This window comes from Mixophyes fleayi, chromosome 6, assembly GCF_038048845.1.
Source record: "Mixophyes fleayi isolate aMixFle1 chromosome 6, aMixFle1.hap1, whole genome shotgun sequence".
NCBI classification, from domain to species: Eukaryota; Metazoa; Chordata; class Amphibia; order Anura; family Limnodynastidae; genus Mixophyes; species Mixophyes fleayi.
In genome coordinates, this window is record NC_134407.1 from 226,319,251 (window position 1) to 226,343,551 (window position 24,301).

Sequence of the window (24,301 nt, forward strand, 5' to 3'; positions counted from 1 at the left end):
CAATATTAAAAAATCAGTACATTTGCCCTGCACCCCTAATTAAAATAAATATCTACAATAAGTTATTTATAAGTGATCCAGCCACATATAGATTGATACTAAAGTATATCACTACAATTACTGGTGAATACAGTGATGATAGCCGCCCAGTTTGATCATAAGGGTTGTGCCAACATAATGGGCACAAGAATTGGTAACCGGTATAGGTAAGTTCTTTATCCTTATAGTTGGTGTCTCTATAATAATTGGCTTATGTATCAGATGTGTTCCTACTGTGTTGAAGTGTGGTAAATGTTTGACTGAGGAGACCCCAGAAAATAACAATATGATGCGTTATCACAGAAAATGAAATGTTATATTGCAATTCTGCAAAAGAATCTTGAAAGGGTGAACGTGTTAGATATTATATCAAAGGGTGGAACTGTTAAAGTTAAATAATTGAATAAAAGTGGTAATTAATCATTTCTGTACACTACAATCAGTGGTGTTGTGATGAATACCCAAATTATTATCGTAACATGTAAATAATTTTAATGTTTGAATATTGTTTCATATAAAATAATGTGGTAAGGAGGCAAAATAGTGTTTATAACTTACGAGTTTGGTATCAATCAGTTCGCAATTGCATGAGAACAGTTTCAATGTTATTTATGTAGCGTTCGAACCTTGCGAATGCTAGTTATTAATAATATCACTTATTGATACACAAAATAGTCAGGTCACAGAGATCATAAAAACCAGTTTATACAGGTCTAGAGACAGGAATCTGAAGAGGGAGACCTGGCAGTTTCAAGGAACAATGATCAGAGGAATCCACCAATGCCACGTCGAGTTCTCTGGAGGTCATGACCCGGTAACCTATGAATGAAGACCTTAATACTGTAACTGTGTATCTCTGTGATGTCACGGCTTTTTACAACTGTACAGTGTATAAATTGTTCACCTCTGGCTTTGGGAACCAGAGTGTTCTGACAGAAGTTTGTGCTAGTGCTAGCAGGCGCATGCTTATGCGAACCAAACTGTCTTGTATTCTATTTGTGAATAAAACCTATGTGCTCTGAAATCACAGCAATCGCTTTATTTTAAACGAGTTACGGACATAACAATAGTACATACACTCGTCTATCCCTACATCAATATTATATACAATATCCTATCCCTACAATTATATGTATAGTATATACACTCTTCTGTCCCTACATCTATAGTATATACTCTCCTGTCCCTACATCTATAGTATATACTCTACTATCCCTACATCTATAGTATATAGTCCCCTATCCCTACATCTATAGTATATACACTCTCCTGTCCCTACATCTATATACATACTATATAGACTCTCATATCCCTACATCTATAGTATATACTCTGTTCTATCCCTGGGACAGGACGGATCTCCTATGCAACCCTGTCCATGCTTGCTGGGGACCGGCTGGGCTTGCCTTGCCACTATCCTATTTCTTTATCCCAATTGCGCCCCTCTAAACGCAGTAGGAGGGGCTATGCTGCCACCACTAGGCTCCTTCACCGGCACCTAGAACCGCTTGTGTGAGGCGTCTCTGTAGTAATCCAGCCGCATATGGTACTCATGCTAAGCAGGACCCATCGCCAGCTCTGTGTATGAGCGGCACAACGCATTCTATGTGTGCAATTGTAACTTGCGCTCTTTTTGCATCCAACTCTACATCAACCCCACACAGCCTTTACTTAACTCAGGTTGTCAAACAGGCAGAAGCGTCTAAAGAGTTTGTATAGGAAATCCCAGAAAATAACATTACAAAGACTTTTATTAATGGCAGAGTTTCAGGGCAGCCAGATGTGGTCCACTGGTACATCAGTTATTTATACCCCCATCAGACCACATACTGAGCAGTATAACATGTAATCACGACATATAACGGTAGATGGCAGCAGGACTACACAGCAAAGGCCATTGTGGTGTTTATTACATCCAAGGTTACATGCTGTCTCTAAATAAGTTCTGCTCCAATCATAAACTAGGCATAATAATAATGATGATGTGTCTTGCAGTGCAAAGTACAATATCCTAACCTATCCTCTGAAATGTAACCACACTGAAAATGTTCTAGAAGAAATAATACAATATGTAAAAGGGACAGAATATGATGGTGGTATATATGTCGATAGATAGATATAAATACCTGTACCTAATGGGCGCAGTGAAGTTTTGTATACGGTATGATAAAGTCCTGCATTATATATGTATGTTCATGAAAAAGAAATATAAATGCAATGATATCGTGAATCATAAGGCACCTGTCACCCTAGAAATGTGTTCCACTCTTATGTAGATGACACATTTCATCTATGTGGATGTCAATTAAATTATTACATGTTAGTATACTGTATGACTACTATAACTCATTTATGTATATTCGTGTCAGTGTACTGAATATACAACAGCTTTTACAACATTTAGGGCTAGATTTACTAAGCTGCAGGGTTGAAAAAGTGGAGATGTTGCCTATAGCAACCAATCAGATTCTAGCTGTCATTTATTTAGTACTTTCTACAAAATGACAGCTAGAATCTGATTGGTTGCTATAGGCAACATCTCCACTTTTTCAAACCCGCAGCTTAGTAAATCTAGCCCTTAGAGTATTACTGACACCCAATTTCATGTCTATTCTCTTGTGTGTGTGTGTTATCTCATAATTAACAAGATTTGAATTTTCAGTAAGCCATTTGTCAACTTCAGATCAAGAAAATGGCTTCTCACCAATGTGAATTTTCCGATGTCTATCAAGATTTGACTTCAACGTAAAACATTTCCCACACTCAGAACACGGAAATGGTTTCTCACCAGTGTGAATTCTCAGATGTTTAGTAAGATTGAATTTAACTGCAAACCTTTTTCCACACTCAGAACATGGAAATGGTTTGTCACCTGTGTGAATTCTCTGATGTCTAACAAGATGTGGCTTAGATGTAAAATGTTTCCCACACTCAGAACATGGAAATGGCTTCTCAACTGTGTGTATTCTCTGATGCATAACAAGACCTGATTTAAATGTAAAACATTTACCACAATCTGAGCATGAAAATGGCTTTTTGCCTGTGTGAATTATCTGATGAGTAACAAGGTTTGATTTAAATGTAAAACATTTCCCACATACAGAACATGAAAATGGTTTATCACCTGTGTGAATTCTCTTATGTTTAACAAGAGTGGAATAAGCTTTAAAAAATTTTCCACACTCAGAACATGGAAATGTTTTCTCATCTGTGTGAACTCTCTGGTGTCTAACAAGATTGGATTTCACCGTAAAAGATTTTTCACACTCAGAACATGGGAATGGCTTCTCACCTGTGTGAGTTCTCTGATGATTAACAAGACTGGATTTATCTTTGAAACATTTCTCACACTCAGAACATGCAAATGGCTTCTCACCTGTGTGAGTTCGCTGATGACTAAGAAAATTTGATTTATCTGTAAAACATTTCCCACACGCATAGCATGAAAATTGTTTAACACCAGTGTGAATTCTCATATGTGTAACAAGACTTGATTTCTTTGTAAAACATTTCCCACATTCTGAGCATTGAATTGGTTCCATAACTTTGTAACTTATCTGCTGTCTAACAAGACCTGATTTATATGTAAAACTTTTTCCACATTTAGAACAGGGAAATATGTTATTACCTATATGAGCTATATTATGTTTAAGAATATCTGAGTTATCGGGAGAACATTCCGCACGATTAGAGGGATCAGATGACATCTCTGCACTGTGAAGTACTGGGTGTATGTTTACAGTAATGGGATTTACTCCTGCAGAATCTTGTATGATGTTTTCTTCTTTTTTAAAATCTGGAGATAAAGTGAGATGTCCCTCAGAGATATTTCTGCTTTTCTGTCCATCTGCTGGAAATAAAATATACATAAATATACAATCCGGTTATTATGCTGAAGATCAAATTGTCTGACTATCAGTGATTTCAAGATATTCAATTGTTTAATTTTTATTTGCAAACTATTAACGCTTCATTACAGTTATAAATGTACAGACAGTAAATATAAGTCTTGTTGAATAGGAAAACTATTGGCTGAAATATAACACAGCCGCATTATAAAACACACTGCATAAACCTAACCACAGTGACATGCAGTCCAAGCATATAGACTGGAGGGGAGGTCTTGTGTAATGACGGGAGTCTGGTGATAGTTCTGTGTGCGCCAGAAGGTGGAGCGTGTGTTGTAGTGGGTTCTGTCTGATCTTACACTGAGAGGAATCACCTGCTATTTTGCTTTGTTATTGCAGTGTAAGTATAAAGCATATTGAGACTAAAACATTCAGGTATTATTTTACAAGGGAGGCAATGGGTAATGCCACATGTAGCAGTGCACATGGAGGATCATGGGTAATGTCACACAGGGTCACTTCCCACTGATCGGTGATTGAATCACAACAATGATGACCTTGAAGTTATGTATTGAAACACCAGAGTGTGGGGAGGGAGACTGCTCAGCTCTCTTGATTTGAGGAGGAGTAGTAGACTAGTAAGACTTATGGCTGCTGAACCCACCCCCCCACTGGTCAGATACTTCTTCCTCATAAGTTTGTTCGGATGGAGCTTCTATTAGAATATGTGACTCTTTTCTATAGTAAGTTATTACTGACCTGTGCTGATATCTGTAGGGATTTCCTCTTCCTTACACTGCTGATCACCCCTCACATACGTCTCTTCTTCTCCCTTTATATCTTCTACCTTAATATTAGTCAGGAATTCATCCTAAATAAACCATAAAACAAATAACACTTAATTAATGTAATTAACTTAGATCAAACTGAATAATATCAGTGTATTAGAAATAGACGGACAGATTCTCTACAGATCATATAGTGAAAAGTCACTTTGGTATTTAGTGAGACCCTAAATCCCATCTACCTGATACTCCTGTGGGACACTGTGATTCTCCTCTGTACAATCCTGTGAATAAAGAGGACGAGGACATCTCTCTGGGGTATTTCTGTTACTGGATCCACCTGTAGGAGACACACAGTGACTGAGTATATATGTGATTATCAGATGATGTGTACATGAACCTAAACAACATATAACGTGATGGAGAAAGTTGGAATGGTTCCCTATGCTGCATTTACTAGGTATATAAGGAGCATCTCTTATATGTTCTTGTAATACAGCAATAAACAGACTGGATCTATGGGAAATATCAACACTAGTAAGCTCTTTAAATAAGGGGTTAAATGTCTACCAATGTTTGACTTTATGAAATTCCCAAAAGATTTGGAACAGTGTAATTCCAGGGTGTCCCCGTCTCCAGCAGTATGGAGTGTGGACCAACAGTGAGGCCCCTGCTGCCACGTAAATGGCCTTATGGGTGCACTTAACCTTGTGGTCCATGCCGCATTGTGATTAGGAACATTGGTTGTCTTGGACAACCTTTCCACAGAGACATCCACCATCCCATTTCCTATTTAACTATATCCTCAGAAGAGGATAACAGTCCTACAGGACAGATGAAACGTGTAGTCCGGTGTATTCCACTCCGAGCCTTCCCTGGTAAGGCACTTAAGAAAAACCTATTGCTCAGGCAGGTGTGAGGTCTAGAGGGGCAGATGCACTATATTCCCGAATGTCTTCAGTGTCCCTCAAATGGATGCTGGAAAAATGAAAGGGGTTGAGGGCAGATGCTGTATAATAATATCGGCCTCAGCATAAGTAGGTGGATTACACTATAACATTGGGAGAGGTCACATGATATCTGTGTGCCCAAATATTTCAATGACCGCCTGGATCAAGTGAAGAACAAATGAGGACACATAGCAAACTGGAGAAGCTGAGCTAGTAATGGTAAAAGCTTGAGATTTGGATTTTAATGTTAGCGAGTTTATGAAAACCGTACAATTCCTGCATGAGGTTGGGGATAGAGATGGCTGGTAAATAGAATAAAGGAGGTTCAAAATACAAGATCCTCCCTCAGGGTAAAGAAGATAAACGGGAGTTCAGGGTGAAAAGATAAACACCAAACACTTTATACTTCCTATATTGTATTAATTGCCAATTATACAGTAAAATCTGAACAAAACCATGACAATTGGTAGGAAAACTTGAATAAAACCACACAAATCAAATCTCCATTTGTACTTGCCGTCTATGTATATCGCTAGTGGTAAAATAAAGCTGTGAAGCGATGGGTAAATAAGTCAATATTGCAAGGACACCTCAATCCGCTCCATAGAGCCTATGTATTGCCGTGAATGCAGTTACAAAAAAGTCCGTACAGAGGTCTGGGAAGGGTGGGTAGTGCACTTACCTTCCTCCCCAGGATGTTTCTCTGAGTACTCCGTTCCGGGATAGGCCTTCCAGCTGTAAGTCCTGCTTCTTGCAGGTCACCTCTCTCCGAGAACCGCTTGGCGGCAACAATGGGTTCGCGCATGCGCATATGTTCAGTCGGCAGTTCCGCTCCGACTGACGGTTGTAAATCTTCAGAGTCTTCAATGTTTAATGCAAAGAATGATACCTACGCGTTTCACCCCAACAGGGGCTTCCTCAGGGATAGTATAGCAGCAATAATGCTATAGTAGTAAACTCAGTCCTTAAATACTGATCTCCTGATATTCGAGGAACCTCTAATTGGTTACATTTTTTGACTGACAGGTCCTTAGTCCCTCCCAAAACCTCTCTTCAAGAACATGAATGAATGGATGGATGATAGAGGGGTACTGTGATTACATGAAACGTCGTCTAGAGTAACTCCAGACTTTAGGCACACCATGGAACCAGGAGGGACAACATCATTTATATACAACCTTGCAATGTTATATATACACATATTCCATTTGTATATATAGAAGGGATATGGACATAAAGAAAATTATAAATAAATGAATATACCTTAATGCAGCGGTTCCCAAAGTGTGCGCCGTGGCTCCCAGTGGTGCCGCAGCGCTGTCACAGGGGTGCCGTGGCCAGCAAGAAAAAACAAAACAAAAAAAACAACAACTTACCAATCCGGCAGCACCTGCGACCCAGCATCCTCCTCCCTCCTCACTGAATGTTGGGTGTGACAACATCATGTCCGACATATTCAGTGAGAAGCTGTGGGGGAGAGGAGGATGCTGGGTCCCAGACGCTGCTGGATCGGTAAGAAGACAGAAGAAATAGAAGAAAGAAGGCCAAGTATGGTAGGTAAAGAAAGGGATGGGGAAGTGGTGATAGGAAACAGCAATGAAGGGGCAAAACAATAAAGGAGGGGGCAGAGTGAGTGGACGAGGAGGGCGCAGGGTGAGTGGATGAGGAGGGCGCAGAGTGAGTGGATGAGGAGGGCGCAGAGTGAGTGGACGAGGAGGGCGCAGAGTGAGTGGATGAGGAGGGCGCAGAGTGAGTGGATGAGGAGGGCGCAGAGTGAGTGGACGAGGAGGGCGCAGAGTGAGTGGACGAGGAGGGCGCAGAGTGAGTGGACGAGGAGGGCGCAGAGTGAGTGGACGAGGAGGGCGCAGAGTGAGTGGACGAGGAGGGCGCAGAGTGAGTGGACGAGGAGGGCGCAGAGTGAGTGGATGAGGAGGGCGCAGAGTGAGTGGACGAGGAGGGTGCAGAGTGAGTGGATGAATGGGGCGTAGTATGATGATTTTTGTACATGTTGTTGTTTTATTTTGTTTTATTTTGACCCAACTACTTAGAAAAACGGGGCTGCTTGGTAATTATTTTGGAGGGGTGCCTTGAAATAATTATGGAGACACTAAGGGTGCCGCGAACTGAAAAAGTTTGGGAACCACTGCCTTAATGCATAAACAGGAAATTATATGAATATTAAAGAAAATGGTTCAAGTCAAAATCAATATTGAGACCTTGTGGGGTTAAGGTTTTGAGAGTATATAGGAGTCTAGATTCATGCTGGGAAATTACTCTAATAAAATCCCCTCCCCTCCAGGGTTTTTTAACCTTGAATATACCCATAAAGCTCAGCACAGTGAAAAACACTATGCTCCGAAACACTATGCGTTTTAATCTCATTAAGGATGTTGCGTTGGTGTTCCGCTAATCTTACAGAGAGTTTCCTGATTGTACGTCCTATATATTGTTTACCACATGGACAGGTTAATAGGTAGATAATACCCGATGTATCACATGTTAATCTTAACATACATAAAATACATAGGCTCTATGAAGCGGATTGAGGTGTCCTTGCAATATTGACTTATTTACCCATCGCTTCACAGCTTAATTTTACCACTAGCGATATACATAGACGTCAAGTACAAATGGAGATTTGATTTGTGTGGTTTTATTCAAGTTTTCCTACCAATTGTCATGGTTTTGTTCCGATTTTACTGTATAATTGGCAATTAATACAATATAGGAAGTATAAAGTGTTTGGTGTTTATCTTTTCACCCTGAACTCCCGTTTATCTTCTTTACCCGGAGGGAGGATCTTGTATTTTGGATTTGTTTATTTAGGGGTGTGGGACCATCCCCTTTATTTTGTCTCCCCAGCTGCCTATTTTCTATCTACCTGGGAAGCACAGATCCTCCAAATTTCTACACAAGAAGAAAGGAGGCTATCTGCAAAAGCTGCAGCCTTCTGGTGGGCTGGTCATATTGTGGTACCTCTGAAGTTTGGGATGTCTCTAGTTTTCTGAAATAAGCCACTCTAATAAGAGAATGGACTTCTGGGTAGTTCCATTACGTAGAAGCCCTTTAAGTCAATTCTTTGCTCACTAGGTGCTCATAACATGGGACATGTTTGTACAAACAAAGAATATCAAATTACAGACATCCTTTATCATTGGTGGTTAGAGACAATATTGTGCAGGATACAATATTCTGGTCATCATGTGAAGTAATAGGGAGACACCCAACAACCAAGACAAAGATCAAGTGAGATAGCAGTTAGCTGTGTCTGGTACCATTGGGCACTTCATCTAAAAGGCTGTATTTACTCATACTCACAATAAGAGGGTGTGAATAGAGGGCAAGGATCCATATAAGGTTACAAACTTTCCCAATCACCTTAACTCTCTTCCAAGAAAGCCCAATCAGAAGACTTTTCCGCATAAGTAGAAAGCGGTATTGCAGGTAGGTCCTTTAAAAATGTAAGGTAGATTAGACCAGGTGCTTTAGAGATGAAACCCTCGTGTCTCTAAAGGGAACACATCCCAACGGATCAAAGTCAATAATCGGTGGTGGTTTCACAATAGTTGACATCAGATCTACAGTGAAATGACAGCACCGTCAAAGCTCTGGCATCAATCAATCTTAGTCATTGTCATTCCATTTAACATGGGATTATAGATGCTCATTAGAGAAGGTCCAGGCCTCCCATATCCATGGATCTAGGAGTCTCTCACACACAATCTTATTCTATCTGTACCGGTTTCACAGTCGTCACAATGAGGGTGAGTAGAGTTGATGGAAATAATTTATACCTCTACTGTTTTATGAAAAGAGGGGGCGTCATCCTCAAGTCACATGTCATAGGATTACGGTGATCCCTTCAAAGTGCAGAAATGTCTACTTTGTAGAATTATCAACTTGTTTATGAAATGTTCTGTTTTTCATGGTAGGAACTAAGGATGAGCGGGTTCAGATTAGCGAAATCCGAGCCCATCCGAACAGTGCGGATCCGACGGGATCCGAGCACTGTTCGGGAACTTCCGGGCGCCAAACGAATCCAAAACGAGGCTATGACATCCAAGTCTCGCGTCGGATCTCGCGAGATTCGGATGTCATAAATGCCCCGCTCGCGGCCGTTGAGATCCTGTGCTCTGTCCTGCTGATTAGTTAAGTCAAGTGGTGCTCTGTCCTGCTGAGTCCAGTAGTACTTTGTCCAGTGCTCTGTCCTGCTGAGTCCAGTGGTGCTTTTGTCCTGTATTTTTTTCTGCTAAATCCATAGTAATTTGATAATTATTAAAAAATCCGAAAAAAAGTTTTAAAAAAATAACTAAAAAAAAAAAATCTAAAAAAATTATTCAAAAAGTATAAAACAATTTCTAGTGCTATATATTCTTGCAGTCCAGAAACATTAATACTGCAATCTATAAAAAATTGTTCACTGTTCCAGCAGTATTTAAAAAATAGTACTGTAATACAAGGTGTGCTGCATATAATGGAGTATCAAAATTTGGAGGATAAAGTAGGGAAAGATCAAGACCCACTTCCTTCTAATGCTGAACCTGCTGCCACTATTCATAACATAGACGATGAAATGCCATCAACGTTGTCTGCCAAGGCCGATGCCCAATCTCCTAGTAGAGGGCATGTTAAATCCAAAAACCCAAAGTTCACAAAAATTAACAAAAAAAGGAAATTAAAAACATCTGAGGAGAAACGAAAACTTGTCAATATGCCATTTACGACACGGAGTGGCAAGGAACGGCTTAGGCCCTGGCCCGTGTTCAGGACTAGTGGTTCAGCTTCACCCAAGGATCTAAGCCCTCCTCCTCCCCCCCCTCCAAAAAATTTGAGAGTTATGCTGTCAGCAACAACAACAACACAGCAACCAACTCTGCCTTCTAAACAGATGACATCACAAATCCCCAAGGCGAGTCCAAGGGTGTTGGTGGTTGGGAAGCCTGACCTTCCCATCACTGTACGGGAAGAGGTGGCTCCTTCCACCATTTGCAGCACGCCCTCTGCATATGCTGGAAGGATCACCCACAGTCCAGTTACAGATTTGGCTAATGAAGGTGTCAATGTTGTACACCGGGAGGAGGATATTGACGTAACTGGCGCTGAGGAGGAACTTGACGAGGAGGATGCTGATGTGGTTATCTTAAATGAGGCACCAGTGGGGGAAAAAGTTGTTGTCCATGGGATGAAAAAGCCCATCGTCATGCCTGGGCAGAAGACCAAAAAATCCACCTCTTCGGTCTGGAGTTATTTTTATCCCAATCCGGACAACAAATGTATGGCCATATGTAGCTTTTGTAAAGCTCAAATAAGCAGGGGTAAGGATCTTGGCCACCTAGGGACATCCTCCCTTATACGTCACCTGAATAACCTTCATAGTTCAGTGGTTAGTTCAGGAACTGGGGCTAGGACCGTCATCAGTCCAGGGACACCTAAATCCCTTGGTCCTGTTGGATACACACCACCAACACCCTCCTCGTCAACTTCCTCCACGATCTTCATCAGATTTAGTCCTGCAGGCCATGTCACCAGCCAGACTGAGTCCTCTTCAATCCGGGATTCATCCGAGGAATCCTGCAGCGGTACGCCTACGACTGCCACTACTGCTGTTGCTGTTGGTAGTCGGTCATCTTCCCAGAGGGGAAGTTGTAAGAACGCTACGTCTTTCACCAAACAGTTGACCGTCCAACAGTCGTTTGCCATGAGCACAAAGTACGACAGTAGTCACCCTATTGCAAAGCGGATAACTGCGGCTGTAACAGCTATGTTGGTGTTAGACGTGCGTCCGGTGTCTGCCATCAGTGGAGTGGGATTTAGACGGTTGATCGAGGTATTGTGTTTCCCGGTACCAAATCCCGTCGAGATTCCACTTCACTAGGCAGGCGATACCCGGGATGTACAGAGAAGTACGAATAAATGTCCTCAGTGCTCTGAAAAATGCGGTTGTACCCACTGTCCACTTAACCACGGACATGTGGTTCAGGGCAAACGAAGGACTATATGACTGTGACAGCCCACTGGGTAGATGCATCGCCTTCCGCAGCAACAGCAGCAGCTGCATCAGTAGCAGCATCTCCACAACGGCTGCTCGTGCCAAGGCAGGCAACGTTGTGTATCACAGGTTTTAATAAGAGGCACAACGCTGACAACCTCTTAGAGAAACTGAGGGAAATAATCTCGCAGTGGCTTACCCCACTTAGACTCTCCTGGGGATTTGTGGTGTCAGACAACGCCAGTAACATTGTGCGGGCATTACATATGGGCAATTTCCAGCACGTCCCATGTTTTGCCCACACCGTTAATTTGGTGGTGCAGCGTTACCTAAAGAGTGACAGGGGTGTGCAGGAGATGCTTGCAGTGGCCCGCAAAATTGCTGGACACTTTCGGCATTCTGCCAGTGCCTACCGCAGACTAGAGCAACATCAAAAAAGTCTGAACCTGCCCTGCCATCACCTCAAACAAGAGGTTGTGATGCGCTGGAACTCCACCCTCTATATGCTGCAGAGGATGGAGGAGCAGCAAAAGGCCATTCAAGCCTACACAGCCACCTACGACATAGGAAAAGGAGTGGGGATGCGCCTGAGTCAAGCGCAGTGGAGACTGATTTCCGTGTTGTGCAAGGTTCTGCAGCCGTTTGAACTTGCCACACGAGAAGTCAGTTCCGACACTGCCAGCTTGAGTCAGGTCATTCCCCTGATCAGGCTGTTGCAGAAGCAGCTGGAGAAAGTGAGGGAGGAGCTGTTAAAGCATTGCGATTCAACAAAGCATGTAGCTCTTGTGGATGAAGCCCTTCGTACGCTTTGCCAGGATCCGAGGGTGGTCACTCTTTTAAAGTCAGAGGAATACATTCTGGCCACCGTGCTGGATCCTCGGTTTAAAGCGTATGTTGTGTCTCTGTTTCCGGCGGACACAAGTCTACAGCGGTGCAAAGACCTGCTGGTCAGGAGATTGTCCTCTGAAGAGGACCGTGACATGCCAACAGCTCCTCCTTCATTTTCTTCAACACCTGTGGCTGCGAGGAAAAAGCTCAGTTTTCCTAAAAGACCCGCTGGCGGGGATGCTGAGAACATCTGGTCCGGACTGAAGGATCTGCCAACCATTGCAGACATGTCTACTGTCGCTGCATTGGATGCTGGCACAATTGTAAAAATGGTGGAGGATTACTTTGCTGACACCATCCAAGTAGACATGTCAGACAGTCCATATTCTTACTGGCAGCAAAAAAAAAAAAAGGCAGTTTGGAAGCCCCTGTACAAACTGGCTCTATTTTACCTGAGTTGTCCCCCCTCCAGTGTGTACTCGGAAAGAGTTTTTAGTGCAGCGGGGAACCTGGTCAGTGAGCGGCGACGGAGGTTTCTTCCGCAAAACGTTGAAAAAATGATGTTCATAAAAATGAATTATCAATTCCTCAATCAAGTACAGCACTGGTCTCCAGATACTACAGAGGGACCTGTGGTTGTGGAGTCCAGCGGGGACGAATTGATAATGTGTGAGGATGAGGAAGTACACACTGAAGGGGGCGAGGAATCAGAGGATGAGGACGACATCTTGCCTCAGTAGAGCCAGTTTAGTTTGTACAGGGAGAGATGAATAACTTTTTTTGTGTGGGGGCCCAAACAAACCAATCATTTCAGCCACAGTTTGGTAGGCCCTTTCGCTGAAATGATTGGTTTGTTAAAGTGCGCATGTCCTATTTCAACAACATCGGGGTGGGTGGGAGGGCCCAAGGACAATTCCATCTTGCAACTCTTTTTTTGGCACTATGTGACCGTCCAACAGTCGTTTGCCATGAGCACGAAGTACGACAGTAGTCATCCTATGGCAAAGCGGATAACTGCGGCCTTAACACCTATGTTGGTGTTAGACGTGCATCCGGTGTCCGCCATCTGTGCAGTGGAATTCAGACTAGTTGAAGGAGGTATTGTGGCCCCGGTACCAAATTGGGTACCGGGGCCACTCCACTACGCAGTCCAGAAAGCTTCGTATCAGATATTAAACTACGTTCACTGTTCCTGCTACATCAAAAAAGCATGAACATGCCCTGCCTGCCATCAACAAAAACAAGAGGTAGTGACGCGCTAGAACTCCACCCTCTATATGCTGCAGAGGATGGAGGAGCAGCCATCTGTGCAGTGGAATTCAGACTAGTTGAAGGAGGTATTGAGGCCCCGGTACCAAATTGGGTACCGGGGCCACTCCACTACGCAGTCCAGAAAGCTTTGTATCAGATATTAAAGTAATTAAACTATGTTCACTGTTCCTGCAGTACAGAAATATTAGTATCAGATATTAAATTACGTTCACTGTTCCTGCTACATCAAAAAAACATGAACATGCCCTGCCATCAACAAAAACAAGAGGTAGTGACGCGCTTGAACTCCACCCTCTTTATGCTGCAGAGGATGGAGGAGCAGAAAAAGGCCATTCAAGCCTACACAGCCACCTACGATGGGCCACGTGTTTGTGCCGCCCACTTGTGTCGCCTAGCTTAGACATCCAGCTACCTCAGTGCAACCTTTTGGACTAAAAACAATATTATGAGGTGTGAGGTGTTCAGAATAGACTGGAAATTTGTGGAAATGATTGTTATTGAATGTTATTGAGGTTAATAATAGCGTAGGAGTGAAAAAAAAACAAAAAACTGGATTTTAGCACTTTTTATGCTTTTTTAAAAATAAATCAGAAACAAAACCTTTCGTCAGGTGTTTTGGCAAAACAAATCAGAACCCAAAACCTCAAGCTAATCAGAACCCAAAACCAAAAACACTAAAAGTGGCCGGTGCACACCGCTAGTAGGAACTGAAGAAGATGAATTCCAGATGTCCTTCTCAGAGTCCTATGAGCTATCAGCAGATAATGCCAAGGTCATTGGTAAGTGATAACTTGAAGCAGAGGAGTGTGCTGGTACCAGCTGCCTGCCGTCGAGTAGTCTCCGTTCCTTGGAGTTTCTGAAGAACTCACCAATATCCTCTTGAATAAAATCATTTTTCTGGGCAGCAGGACTAGCTTTACCCATGATCTGAAACAATCCTGTTACATTTGCTGTAATGACCGGATAAGTGTATTTATACAAACAACCTGTGAATCCACAGCATCAAGTCAAATCATAAACACATAATGTGCACAAATTTACATGTAATAATATAGGTAATTGTAGTGCTCGTATATAGCTTGTCTCAAATAAAATGAAGACGCTATAATTATTTTTGAGTAACTCACACACAAATACTATTAGTGCAGAGGAAGGATCATGGATAATGTCTCTTGCTATTGATCAGTGATTGAATCACTATGGTGACGTCCTTTGTAGTGATGTATGAGAATCACCAGAATGTGGGGAGGAGACTGGTCAGATATCTGGGCTGGTAACACAATGATATGATGTGAGGAGGAGAGCAGGAGTCTAATAGGGGCTGATGGCTCCTGATGTATGAGAATCACCAGAATGTGGGGCGGAGACTGGTCAGATCTCTGGGCTGGTAGCACAATGATATGATGTGAGGAGGAGAGCAGGAGACTAATAGGGGCTGATGGCTCCTGATGTATGAGAATCACCAGAGAGTGTGAGGAGGAGACTGGTCAGATCTCTGGGCTGGTAGCACAATGATATGATGTGAGGAGGAGAGCAGGAGTCTAATAGGGGCTGATGGCTCCTGATGTATGAGAATCACCAGAGAGTGTGGGGAGGAGACTGGACAGATCTCTGGGCTGGTAGCACAATGATATGATGTGAGGAGGAGAGCAGGAGTCTAATAGGGGCTGATGGCTCCTGATGTATGAGAATCACCAGAGAGTGTGGGGAGGACACTGGTCAGATCTCTGGGCTGGTAGCACAATGATATGATGTGAGGAGGAGAGCAGGAGTCTAATAGGGGCTGATGGCTCCTGACTCCCCCACTGGGCAGATACATTTCCGCATTAGTTTGTACTGACAGAGGAGGATGTAGAATAAGAAATTGTTGTAGTGACTGAACAAGGAGAATATGTGACTCTTTTCTGTAATAAGTGTTTATTACTGACCTGTGCTGATATCTGTAGGGAATTCCTCCTCCTTACACTGCTGATCACCCCTCACATATGTCTCTTCTTCTTCCTTTATAACTTCTACCTTAATATCAGTCAGATCTTCACCCTAAATAACCAATAAAATAACAATGTCTGATTTTATTAACTGAAATGAAAAAAAATAGAATATTGATGTTTAAGACCCCACACAGCTTCTCTACAGATCATATAGTGAGAGGTTACTTTGGTATTATTGTATTTGTCGAGACCCTAATTTCCATCTACCTGATACTCCTGTGGGATACTGTGATTTTCCTCTGTACGATCCTGTGAATAAAGAGGACGAGGACATCTCTCTGGGGTATTTCTGTTACTGGATCCATCTGTAGGAGACACACAGTGACTGAATACATTGTTTATATGTGACTATCAGATGAGCAAGCCATAGCTAAACAAGGAAAGCAGTAATGTCCCCTATGCTGCATTTACTTAATGTATATAAGGAGGCATCTCTTATATGTTTCAGTCTTGAATTGTTAGGTAATTCAATGACAAAGAGACAGTAGAGGTTCATAAGATAGTTTGTTTGAATATAACGTAAACATCCACAGAAACTGATGATCACATACAGTGAATACACAGCTTGCTACTGAATTGTAAACATAGAACAAAGTCTCTAGTAATGCCAGTCTCTGACAGCTGCATGATCTCCAGAGACAGTGGCAGTCTGCGGTACTTCACATAAAATAATTAAGGCACAGACTTGTAGAAGCAGATACAGTACTGACAAGATGCAATCTTAATAATGAAGAATATCCAACCTTCCTGAACAACTTGGAGGCAGCAAAAGTCCAAGCGCAACCGAGACACATCCAGAGCTTCTCAGTGCCGTATGGGACTCTCACTGTTTAGTATTAGGACCACACCATTAGCAAAAGCGCAGTGGAGTGACGATGGCTTAACACACATTTGCAAATATGTGCAAATGAGACTTTTGCATTTTTATGTACAAGTAGATATGGCAGCTCCTTTGCTGGCTATAGCAGTGTGCTGGGGCATTTTGCTCTGTGTTTGTTCCTTTCAGGAACCCCACCCTTCAAGCACCTGCTATGAGCCTATACATTGATTGAGCAACTTCCACTTCTGTTTTGCTCCTCAGTGCCGTAATCAGCAGGCAGAGTAATGCTGAAAGATTTCCTTCCAAGCCAACTGACCAATGTTTAATAGTCTGTGCAATGTTCTAAATGCTGTATTCACAGAGAGGGGTCACAGTAAGCATGAGGCTGGAGTTGGAGTTAGAATGCTGTTTGTCAGGGTACAGAGTCAGAAGTCTTTGCATGCCATTAGTCAGGGTTGTAGATCCAGAGTTGAAGCTGAAATCAGAAAATTGAAGAATCCCAGAGAGGAGACTGTACAGGAGTCCAGAGTCAAGAGTGAAACTCTATCACTGCCAAAACTGCATAAAACAGGAGGAACTTTTATACTCCAAAGATCCAATCAGGTGAGGAGAGAAGCACACCACAGTTAAAGAGGCTGTTCCAATACCCTAACAGTACAACCCCCCCTGTCCTTGAGTAAGGGTTAAGGGACCCCTAACGAGGCTTTTCTGAAAACTTTTGGTGGAATTCACAATTTATCCTATCAGTTTGAAGATCTTGAGGAGGAACCCATGTTATTTCTTTAGGTCTGTATACTTTCCAGTGAACAAGGTACTGACCCAAACTTTGAACCTTCCTAGAATCTACAGTCTTCCAAACAGTAAATTCAGGAGTACTATCCACCAGAACATTAGGTGGAAACTTGAATGAAGTATTTCTTTTAACGAATCTATAAACAGGATTCAGTAATGAGCAATGAAGACTTGGGAATTTTCAAGGCCCTAGGAAAAGCTAGCTTTGCGGTAATGAAATTCATCTTCCCAATGATCCTACAAGGGCCAATAAGTCTGGAACCCAGCTTAGTAGTCTTATGATGAATCCGAATATTCCATTTAGACCACCAGATATTATCTCCAACACGAAATTGAAAAAGTTTACGCTGTAAACTATAAAATGCTTTTGCTTGAACTGAAGCATGATATATATCTTTGCAAACCTCTCTCCAAAATGTCTTGAGTCTTAGCAGTGTCAAACATTTCTGAAGAATCAGAAGAACCCAAAAACGAATGGTCCTTTTTGGTGAAGACCATAGATGCAGTAGAATGTTGAAACCTTTGTGGCATAATGAGAAATATTGTAGGAAAACTCCGCCCACTGTAGATGTCCTGACCAATCATCCTGGAGTTGTCAATTATAACATCTCAAAAATTGTTCCAGGGTCTGATTTACCCTCTCAGTCGGTCCATTAGTTTCACCCCTCCGTCGGAAACATAGTTTTATAAAATGCCGGAAAAGAAGAGAGGCCAATATCTGTACTCAAGGTAATTGGGTGAGTGGTATGAATTGAGCCATCTTGTTGAAACTTTCTACCACAACCCAGATGAAAGTGAAGCCTTTGGAAGATGGTAGTTTACCAGACGGAGCAAAGCATTGATTTTGCGGTGACAGAGTTGGTCTCAGAGCTGCAAGAACAGGGATGATGGAAGAACTGGTGTGTTGTCTGTAACATGCCCATGGGTATCAGTCTTTACATTTTTGGAGCCAGGGCAGTATCTATTTACGGAATCAGGTTTGGTGAAGAATAAAGTCCACCTTGCTTGTCTAGGAGTAAGTCGTTTCTCTGAGCTGATGTCTTCAAGGTTTTTGTGATCAGTAAGAATTGTGACAGTATGTTTCGTCCCTTCCAACCAGTGTCGCCCCTCTTCCAGTACCCACCTGATCGCCAGCAACTCCCTCTTCCCCTCTTCCAGTACCCACCTGATCGCCAGCAACTCCCTCTTCCCCTCTTCCAGTACCCACCTGATCGCCAGCAACTTCCTCTTCCCCTCTTCCAGTACCCACCTGATCGCTAGCAACTCCCTCTTCCCCTCTTCCAGTACCCACCTGATCGCCAGCAACTCCCTCTTCCCCTCTTCCAGTACACACCTGATTGCCAGCAACTCCCTATTTCCAACATTGCAATTGTGCTCTGCTGAAGAGAATTTCTTTTTGGTTAATGCTGTGATAGGAGCCACAAATGAGGAGAAGGATGGAATGAACCTCCAATAATAGTTGGCAAATCCCAGGAAGCAGAAGAAGGATGGAATAAATCTCCTATAGTAGTTGGCAAATCTCAGTAACATTGTACTGCTCTTAGGATCGTTGGAAGGGCCCACTCTAAAATGGCTTGAAGTTTCTTAACATACATGGAAAAGCCAGCTGAAGGAATAATATAGCCTACAAATTACACTTGAGGAGTTTCAAGCTAGGCCTGCAGAACAGAAGCCTCCTCTCCCTGGAGCTTCTGAAGAATTCCCCAATATCCTCTTCAGCAGGATGGTTTGTCTGGGCAGTAAGATGTTGTTTTCCTTTACTAGCTTTGCAAAGGATCAGAAAAATCTGGGTCATTCCATGCCCAAATCATCAGAGCTTCCAACCTGACCATCTCAGAATTTCATTAAATTTGGTAAGATGGCAGACGACATAAAGTAACTTTCATACGTAAACTTTTAGCCCTCAAATGATACATAACGTTCATGCAACAGGGTTGCAAACATGACAAAAAAAATGTAAAATTTATGCTTGGAAGGTCAAATTAAACGAATCATAACTTTGCTTCTAATTGTGGTAAAACTTTCATGTTGGTCTTGTTTTGAAGCTAAGAGACCTTAGTTTTATATTTATATATATTGATTCCTACATTTCAAGGTCACATAATGTGACCTTTGACTTTGAATATCTAAAAAAGTGTATGTTTACCTTTTTGTACATACAGTATGCTATGCAGCTAAGTACAATATCTCTTTGGTAGAAGTTTCATTTTGGGAAGCCTATGGGAACAGGAGTAAAAAAAATCTGAAAATCATACATATCACAATCCATGAAATACCTTAACGTGATTACGAGATTTCTGTACCATAGAATGATGTACAATGCTGAGGAATACTTACAAGTCCTCAGCAATGCTCTTTCTGTGGTTTGGGTGTCCACAGCAGGTCGTGAGTAGGTCCAGTTGCAGTCCGAGGATTAACCTTAGTGAGAACTAGTTCTCTTGGAATGTTGAAGATGTCTGGCTGATGAGGGTACACATATGATGGTGATGGACCACTGGGGTGTAGAAAACTGATGAAAACCGTGTGTGATGTTGCATTCATATTCATGACACAACCTAACCACAAAGCATCAGTATAGACACAAGTCACAAAACCTTTAATTTTTCCAAAGGCAATGTTTCATACGGAGTATTTGTTACCTCTTTATTATTTAGCTATTCTGTGTTCCTGGTATGAAATGTTTGAGTTCCAGGTGCTCATCATGCTTCCTTATGTCGGTTGTGTAGCAGCATTTCATTTGCTATTATTCCTTTTTGACACACACATATACAGAGTTCATATTCTTGATATTGTCCTCTACCCAGTCAAATGGTTGTCTTGGAGTTATAATTTGTTCTGTATAAAGATGTTGTAAACTCGTCTTAGCTGCCTCTTAACAGTTCTGCCAAGTCCATCACATGGATTCTTCCCATGAGATGTGGCAAAGTGTCACTCAGCTGGAATCCCAAAATCAACTTGAGGATGTACCAAGTTTGACATATTTTTGTGTTTTTGTATTGGGCTGCACACTCATCTGAGAAATAATATATCTTACTTACATTTTGTATGCGCACTGGTCTTCCCAAAATCAGATTTGAGCCCCTACAATCTATTTTGCACACAGCGGCTAAATTGATTTTCCTTGCAAATCGTTCTTCCACTGCTGAGTCACTTTGTCAGTCTTTACATTGGTTGACTGTTTTTCAAAGAATCTAATATAAAATTCTTCTACTAACATACAAGGCCATCAACAGAATTGCACCGACTTACATCTCCTCACTTGTCTCAAAATATCTCCCAACTAAACACCTGCGCTCTGCGTCTCTCATCCACTCCCATCGCTTCATCCTATTCCTGGTTACAGGACTTTTTTCGGGCTGCACCCACTTTGTGGAATTCCCTCCCTCGCACAGTAAGACTTTCCTCTAGTCTTCAAACCTTCAAGCATTCTCTGAAAACCCACCTCTTCAGGCTGCTTATGATATTCCTCAACCACCATCTTAATCTCCCTCGGTTACCCTATTACCACCCTCTACACAACTAACACAAGACAACAACCCTCTGACCAACATAGTTGTGTGACTGAGCATACAGCCCACTAGATGCTTTGCAACCTTTGCATTCTAGCTGAACAAATATTCAATATGATGTAGCACTTACCCTTGTGTATCAAAACATTGTCCCATAGATTGTAAGCTTGCGAGCAGGGTTCTCTTACCTCTCTGTCTGTATGTATTACCCAGTATTGTTTTATTAATGTTTGTTCCCAATTGTAAAGGGCTACGGAATCTGTTGATGATGATACGTTGTTTTAGAAATTGAATGAGATGTTTTTGGAATGTATATACATCTAGTGTATTGTGCTGCAGACAATCTGAAGTGACAACTAAGTTTGTACATGATAATTTCCCTCTGTAATAAATGGCAAATGGGTGAATTGTGGCTTGGGCATTATTTCAGTGAAAATCTCGCACCTCATCTTGTAGAATGAATATCACAATGATTTTGCCAATATCTATATCATCCATAAGGCTCGTCAGATATGACGATTGCAGGACAACAATAAAAGTATGGGTGTATAGTTGAATTAACTTAGAAATGAATAATTCAATGAAATCTTCAGAGGACTTGTCTCCAGTCTGCAGGTCTGTGATGTAATACACTCCTTGAAGATAACACTTTCAATGGCATTCTCTTCTAGTATATTTTCGAATATGGTCCTCAACTGACCACATCCTGGGTATATTACACATGCTGTAGTGTCATGATGGAGGTATTAACTCAAACAACCTGTGAACTTAGAGCCTCACATCATATCACACATCCATAACGTGCATAATTTTACATGTCATAACACAGGTAGCTGTGGTGCTAGTATATAGTTTGCCTCAAATAAAAGAGAATGTAATCACTACAGATACCACATATACAAATACTATCAATGTTACTGAACAGGAATGATCATGGGTAATGTCACACACGGTCTTATCCCACTGATCAGTGATGGAATCACTAAGAACTGATGTATGAGAATCTCTTGGCTGGTAGCACAATGATATGATGTGAGGAGGAGAGCAGGAGTCTAATAGGGGCTGATGGCTCCTGACTCCCCCACTGGGCAGATACAATTACTCATTAGTTTGTACTGACAGAGGAGGATGTAGAATAAGAGATTGTTTTAGTGACTGAATAAGGAGAATATGTGACTATTTTCTGTAATAAGTGTTTATTACTGACCTGTGCTGATATCTGTAGGGATTTCTTCCTCCTTACACTGCTGATCACCCCTCACATACGTCTCTTCTTCTCCCTCTATATCTTCTACCTTAATATTAGTCAGATCTTCATCCTAAATAAACCACAAAGCAATAAAATTACACAATAATTATGTCTGATTTCATTAATTGAGAATAAACAGAAGTATATCAGTGCATTATATAGTGAAACGTCACTTTGGTATTTGGTATTTACCTGATACTCTTGTGGGATACTGTGATTTTCCTCTGTACGATCCTGTGAATAAAGAGGACGGGGACATCTCTCTGGGGTATTTCTGTTACTGGATCCATCTGTAGGAGACACACAGTGACTGAATACATTGTTTATAGGTGATTATCAGATGATGTGTATCTAGGTGGTCATCAAAATTACTCTCTCCTTTATATCAATCTCTCCTCTTACCCGGTGATGTGAGGGGCTGGTGATTCTCCATCATCACGTCCTTGTACAGACCCTTGTGTCCTTCTAAATACTCTTACTCCTGTATGGAGAAATAGACAGTGACATCATCCACCTTATAGGACCCTGACACACACAATGGTCATCACCCAGACACTTCCCCTGGTGTTACTGTATAATGTCCCATTCCCAGCAGTCACCTCTCCAGTCAGCAGCTGAATGATCTTGTTGGTCAGTTCCAGTATCTTCTGGTCATTGTCTCTGTCATGTATCAGTGAGTGAGGTGGAGGCACCGTGATGGGGCTCTGGGTCCTGCTCAATCCTCCAGACACACAGGGATGGCTGCTGGGTGTCTGACACTAACCGGATGTCTTCTTCACTACTGTGTAATCCTGTGTATTTAGGTAGATATCAATAAAAATGTAAATTAAAAATCCACCCAAAAAGATTTTAGAGGTTATTTGTACAACAGTCTATTACCAGACACAACCCCCGTACTATATGTAACGGTTTCCAATATACAGGAAAGTGGAGTGTATATTCCACCTCTTTTGCAACTCTTACCATCTTCAGTGGTCCCACTGTCTACGGCCGCTCGCCACGGATGAATGATCTGCTTTGGACAGAGTAGTGCCAAACAGAAAGATAATGTGGCAATGGGGGTTGGCTTTAGACAAAGGACTCAGAAGATGGTAGGAGAGGTAAGAGCTATAACACTCTAATAGACAGTGTATATAGGAAACAGTTATATGAAAGGGGTAATATTTTAAAAATAAGCTGCACTTGTCTACTTTGCACATTTAAGATGGTCCATAACGTTATTCTCTCGGGAGAGACACAGAGAATCTAAATACTTTTCTGCGGATACTAATTTATCCATGTGGCTGGATCACTTATAACTTATTGTATAAATATATTTAAATTATCAGCGCAGTGTGCTAATGTATATCATTGCATATGTACTAATTTTATTATATTGTATTTCTGTATAGGAAACACATTCATTGCTGAGGTATTGATTTGTAACTTCTGAGACAGTATGTCATGATTTGGTTTTGTAACATTGCTAGAGAAAACCCCAATCAGGCTAATTAGATATTTTTCATTTGTGAGTAACCAACACTTGAAGGCCCAGCAGAAGGTCGTTACCTGTTGTCACGTCTTGTTAGAGAAACAGGAACCTGTCTGAACAATTTAGACTCAGAATGCTTGTAATACAGGAGACTTAACACCCAGTTTTAGGCAATCAAGAGATTGATGTAAACTTTGTTAATAACGTTAGCTCCACTGTTAAAAGATATATTACATCCTAATAGTAACTATTGAATGTGATTTATCAGTCTTTGCGGAGTCATCTATGATCAGGGGGCAGTGTTACCCCCTGCTAAGGTTGTGTGAGAATGTGTAAAAAAATTGTCCTGTTTGACCAGGTAATGTATTGTTCCAACTGTACACTCTGGAAAGATCGCTAGTGCTGGTCTTGTGTAACTGTCCTTATTAGGATACTTGAGCTAATAAACATCACTGCTTAAGGAACCTGCTCTGACATCTACTTACCTGCTGTAATTCCCGTGACCTACATATTAGACCAATCTAATCCGTTATCCGACTGTTTTGAGGTTGGGACCCAGCATCCAGTACCAACGCTCCACCCGCTACCTGCAGCTCTGACCAGTGTGATAGACCAGGGGTACCATTCACAGCAACCCTGATCTGAAGGCAAGAGGTCAGTGGTACCATTCCAGTTGCCAAGCGAGGGCGTACAATAGCGGCGAGAGTAAACCCTTCTGGACGCCGCAAAGGAGTCCAGTGGTAGCAGCAGCAAAAGCC

General features: G+C 41.9%; 2 protein-coding genes across 28 annotated transcripts in view; one reads left to right on the top strand and one right to left on the bottom strand.

Annotated features, from left to right (window-relative positions):
* LOC142160072 (uncharacterized) overlaps positions 1–24,301 on the top strand; it is a 1,559,230-nt gene that overhangs the window by 1,147,859 nt on the left and 387,070 nt on the right. The window lies entirely within an intron of this gene.
* Positions 1–24,301, bottom strand: part of LOC142160103 (uncharacterized) — a 212,450-nt gene that overhangs the window by 33,251 nt on the left and 154,898 nt on the right. For 3 of the 6 annotated variants that reach the window (XM_075215054.1, XM_075215055.1, XM_075215051.1), the window contains one exon: positions 22,265–22,362. In XM_075215054.1, coding sequence (XP_075071155.1) covers positions 22,265–22,362 — 98 coding nt within the window. Of the gene's footprint in view, positions 1–2,743; positions 3,890–4,646; positions 4,759–4,914; positions 5,013–15,639; positions 15,752–15,909; positions 16,008–22,264; positions 22,363–22,474; positions 22,554–22,671; positions 22,864–24,301 lie in introns of all 6 variants that reach the window. The other 3 variants (XM_075215056.1, XM_075215052.1, XM_075215053.1) reach the window with 3 other exon arrangements.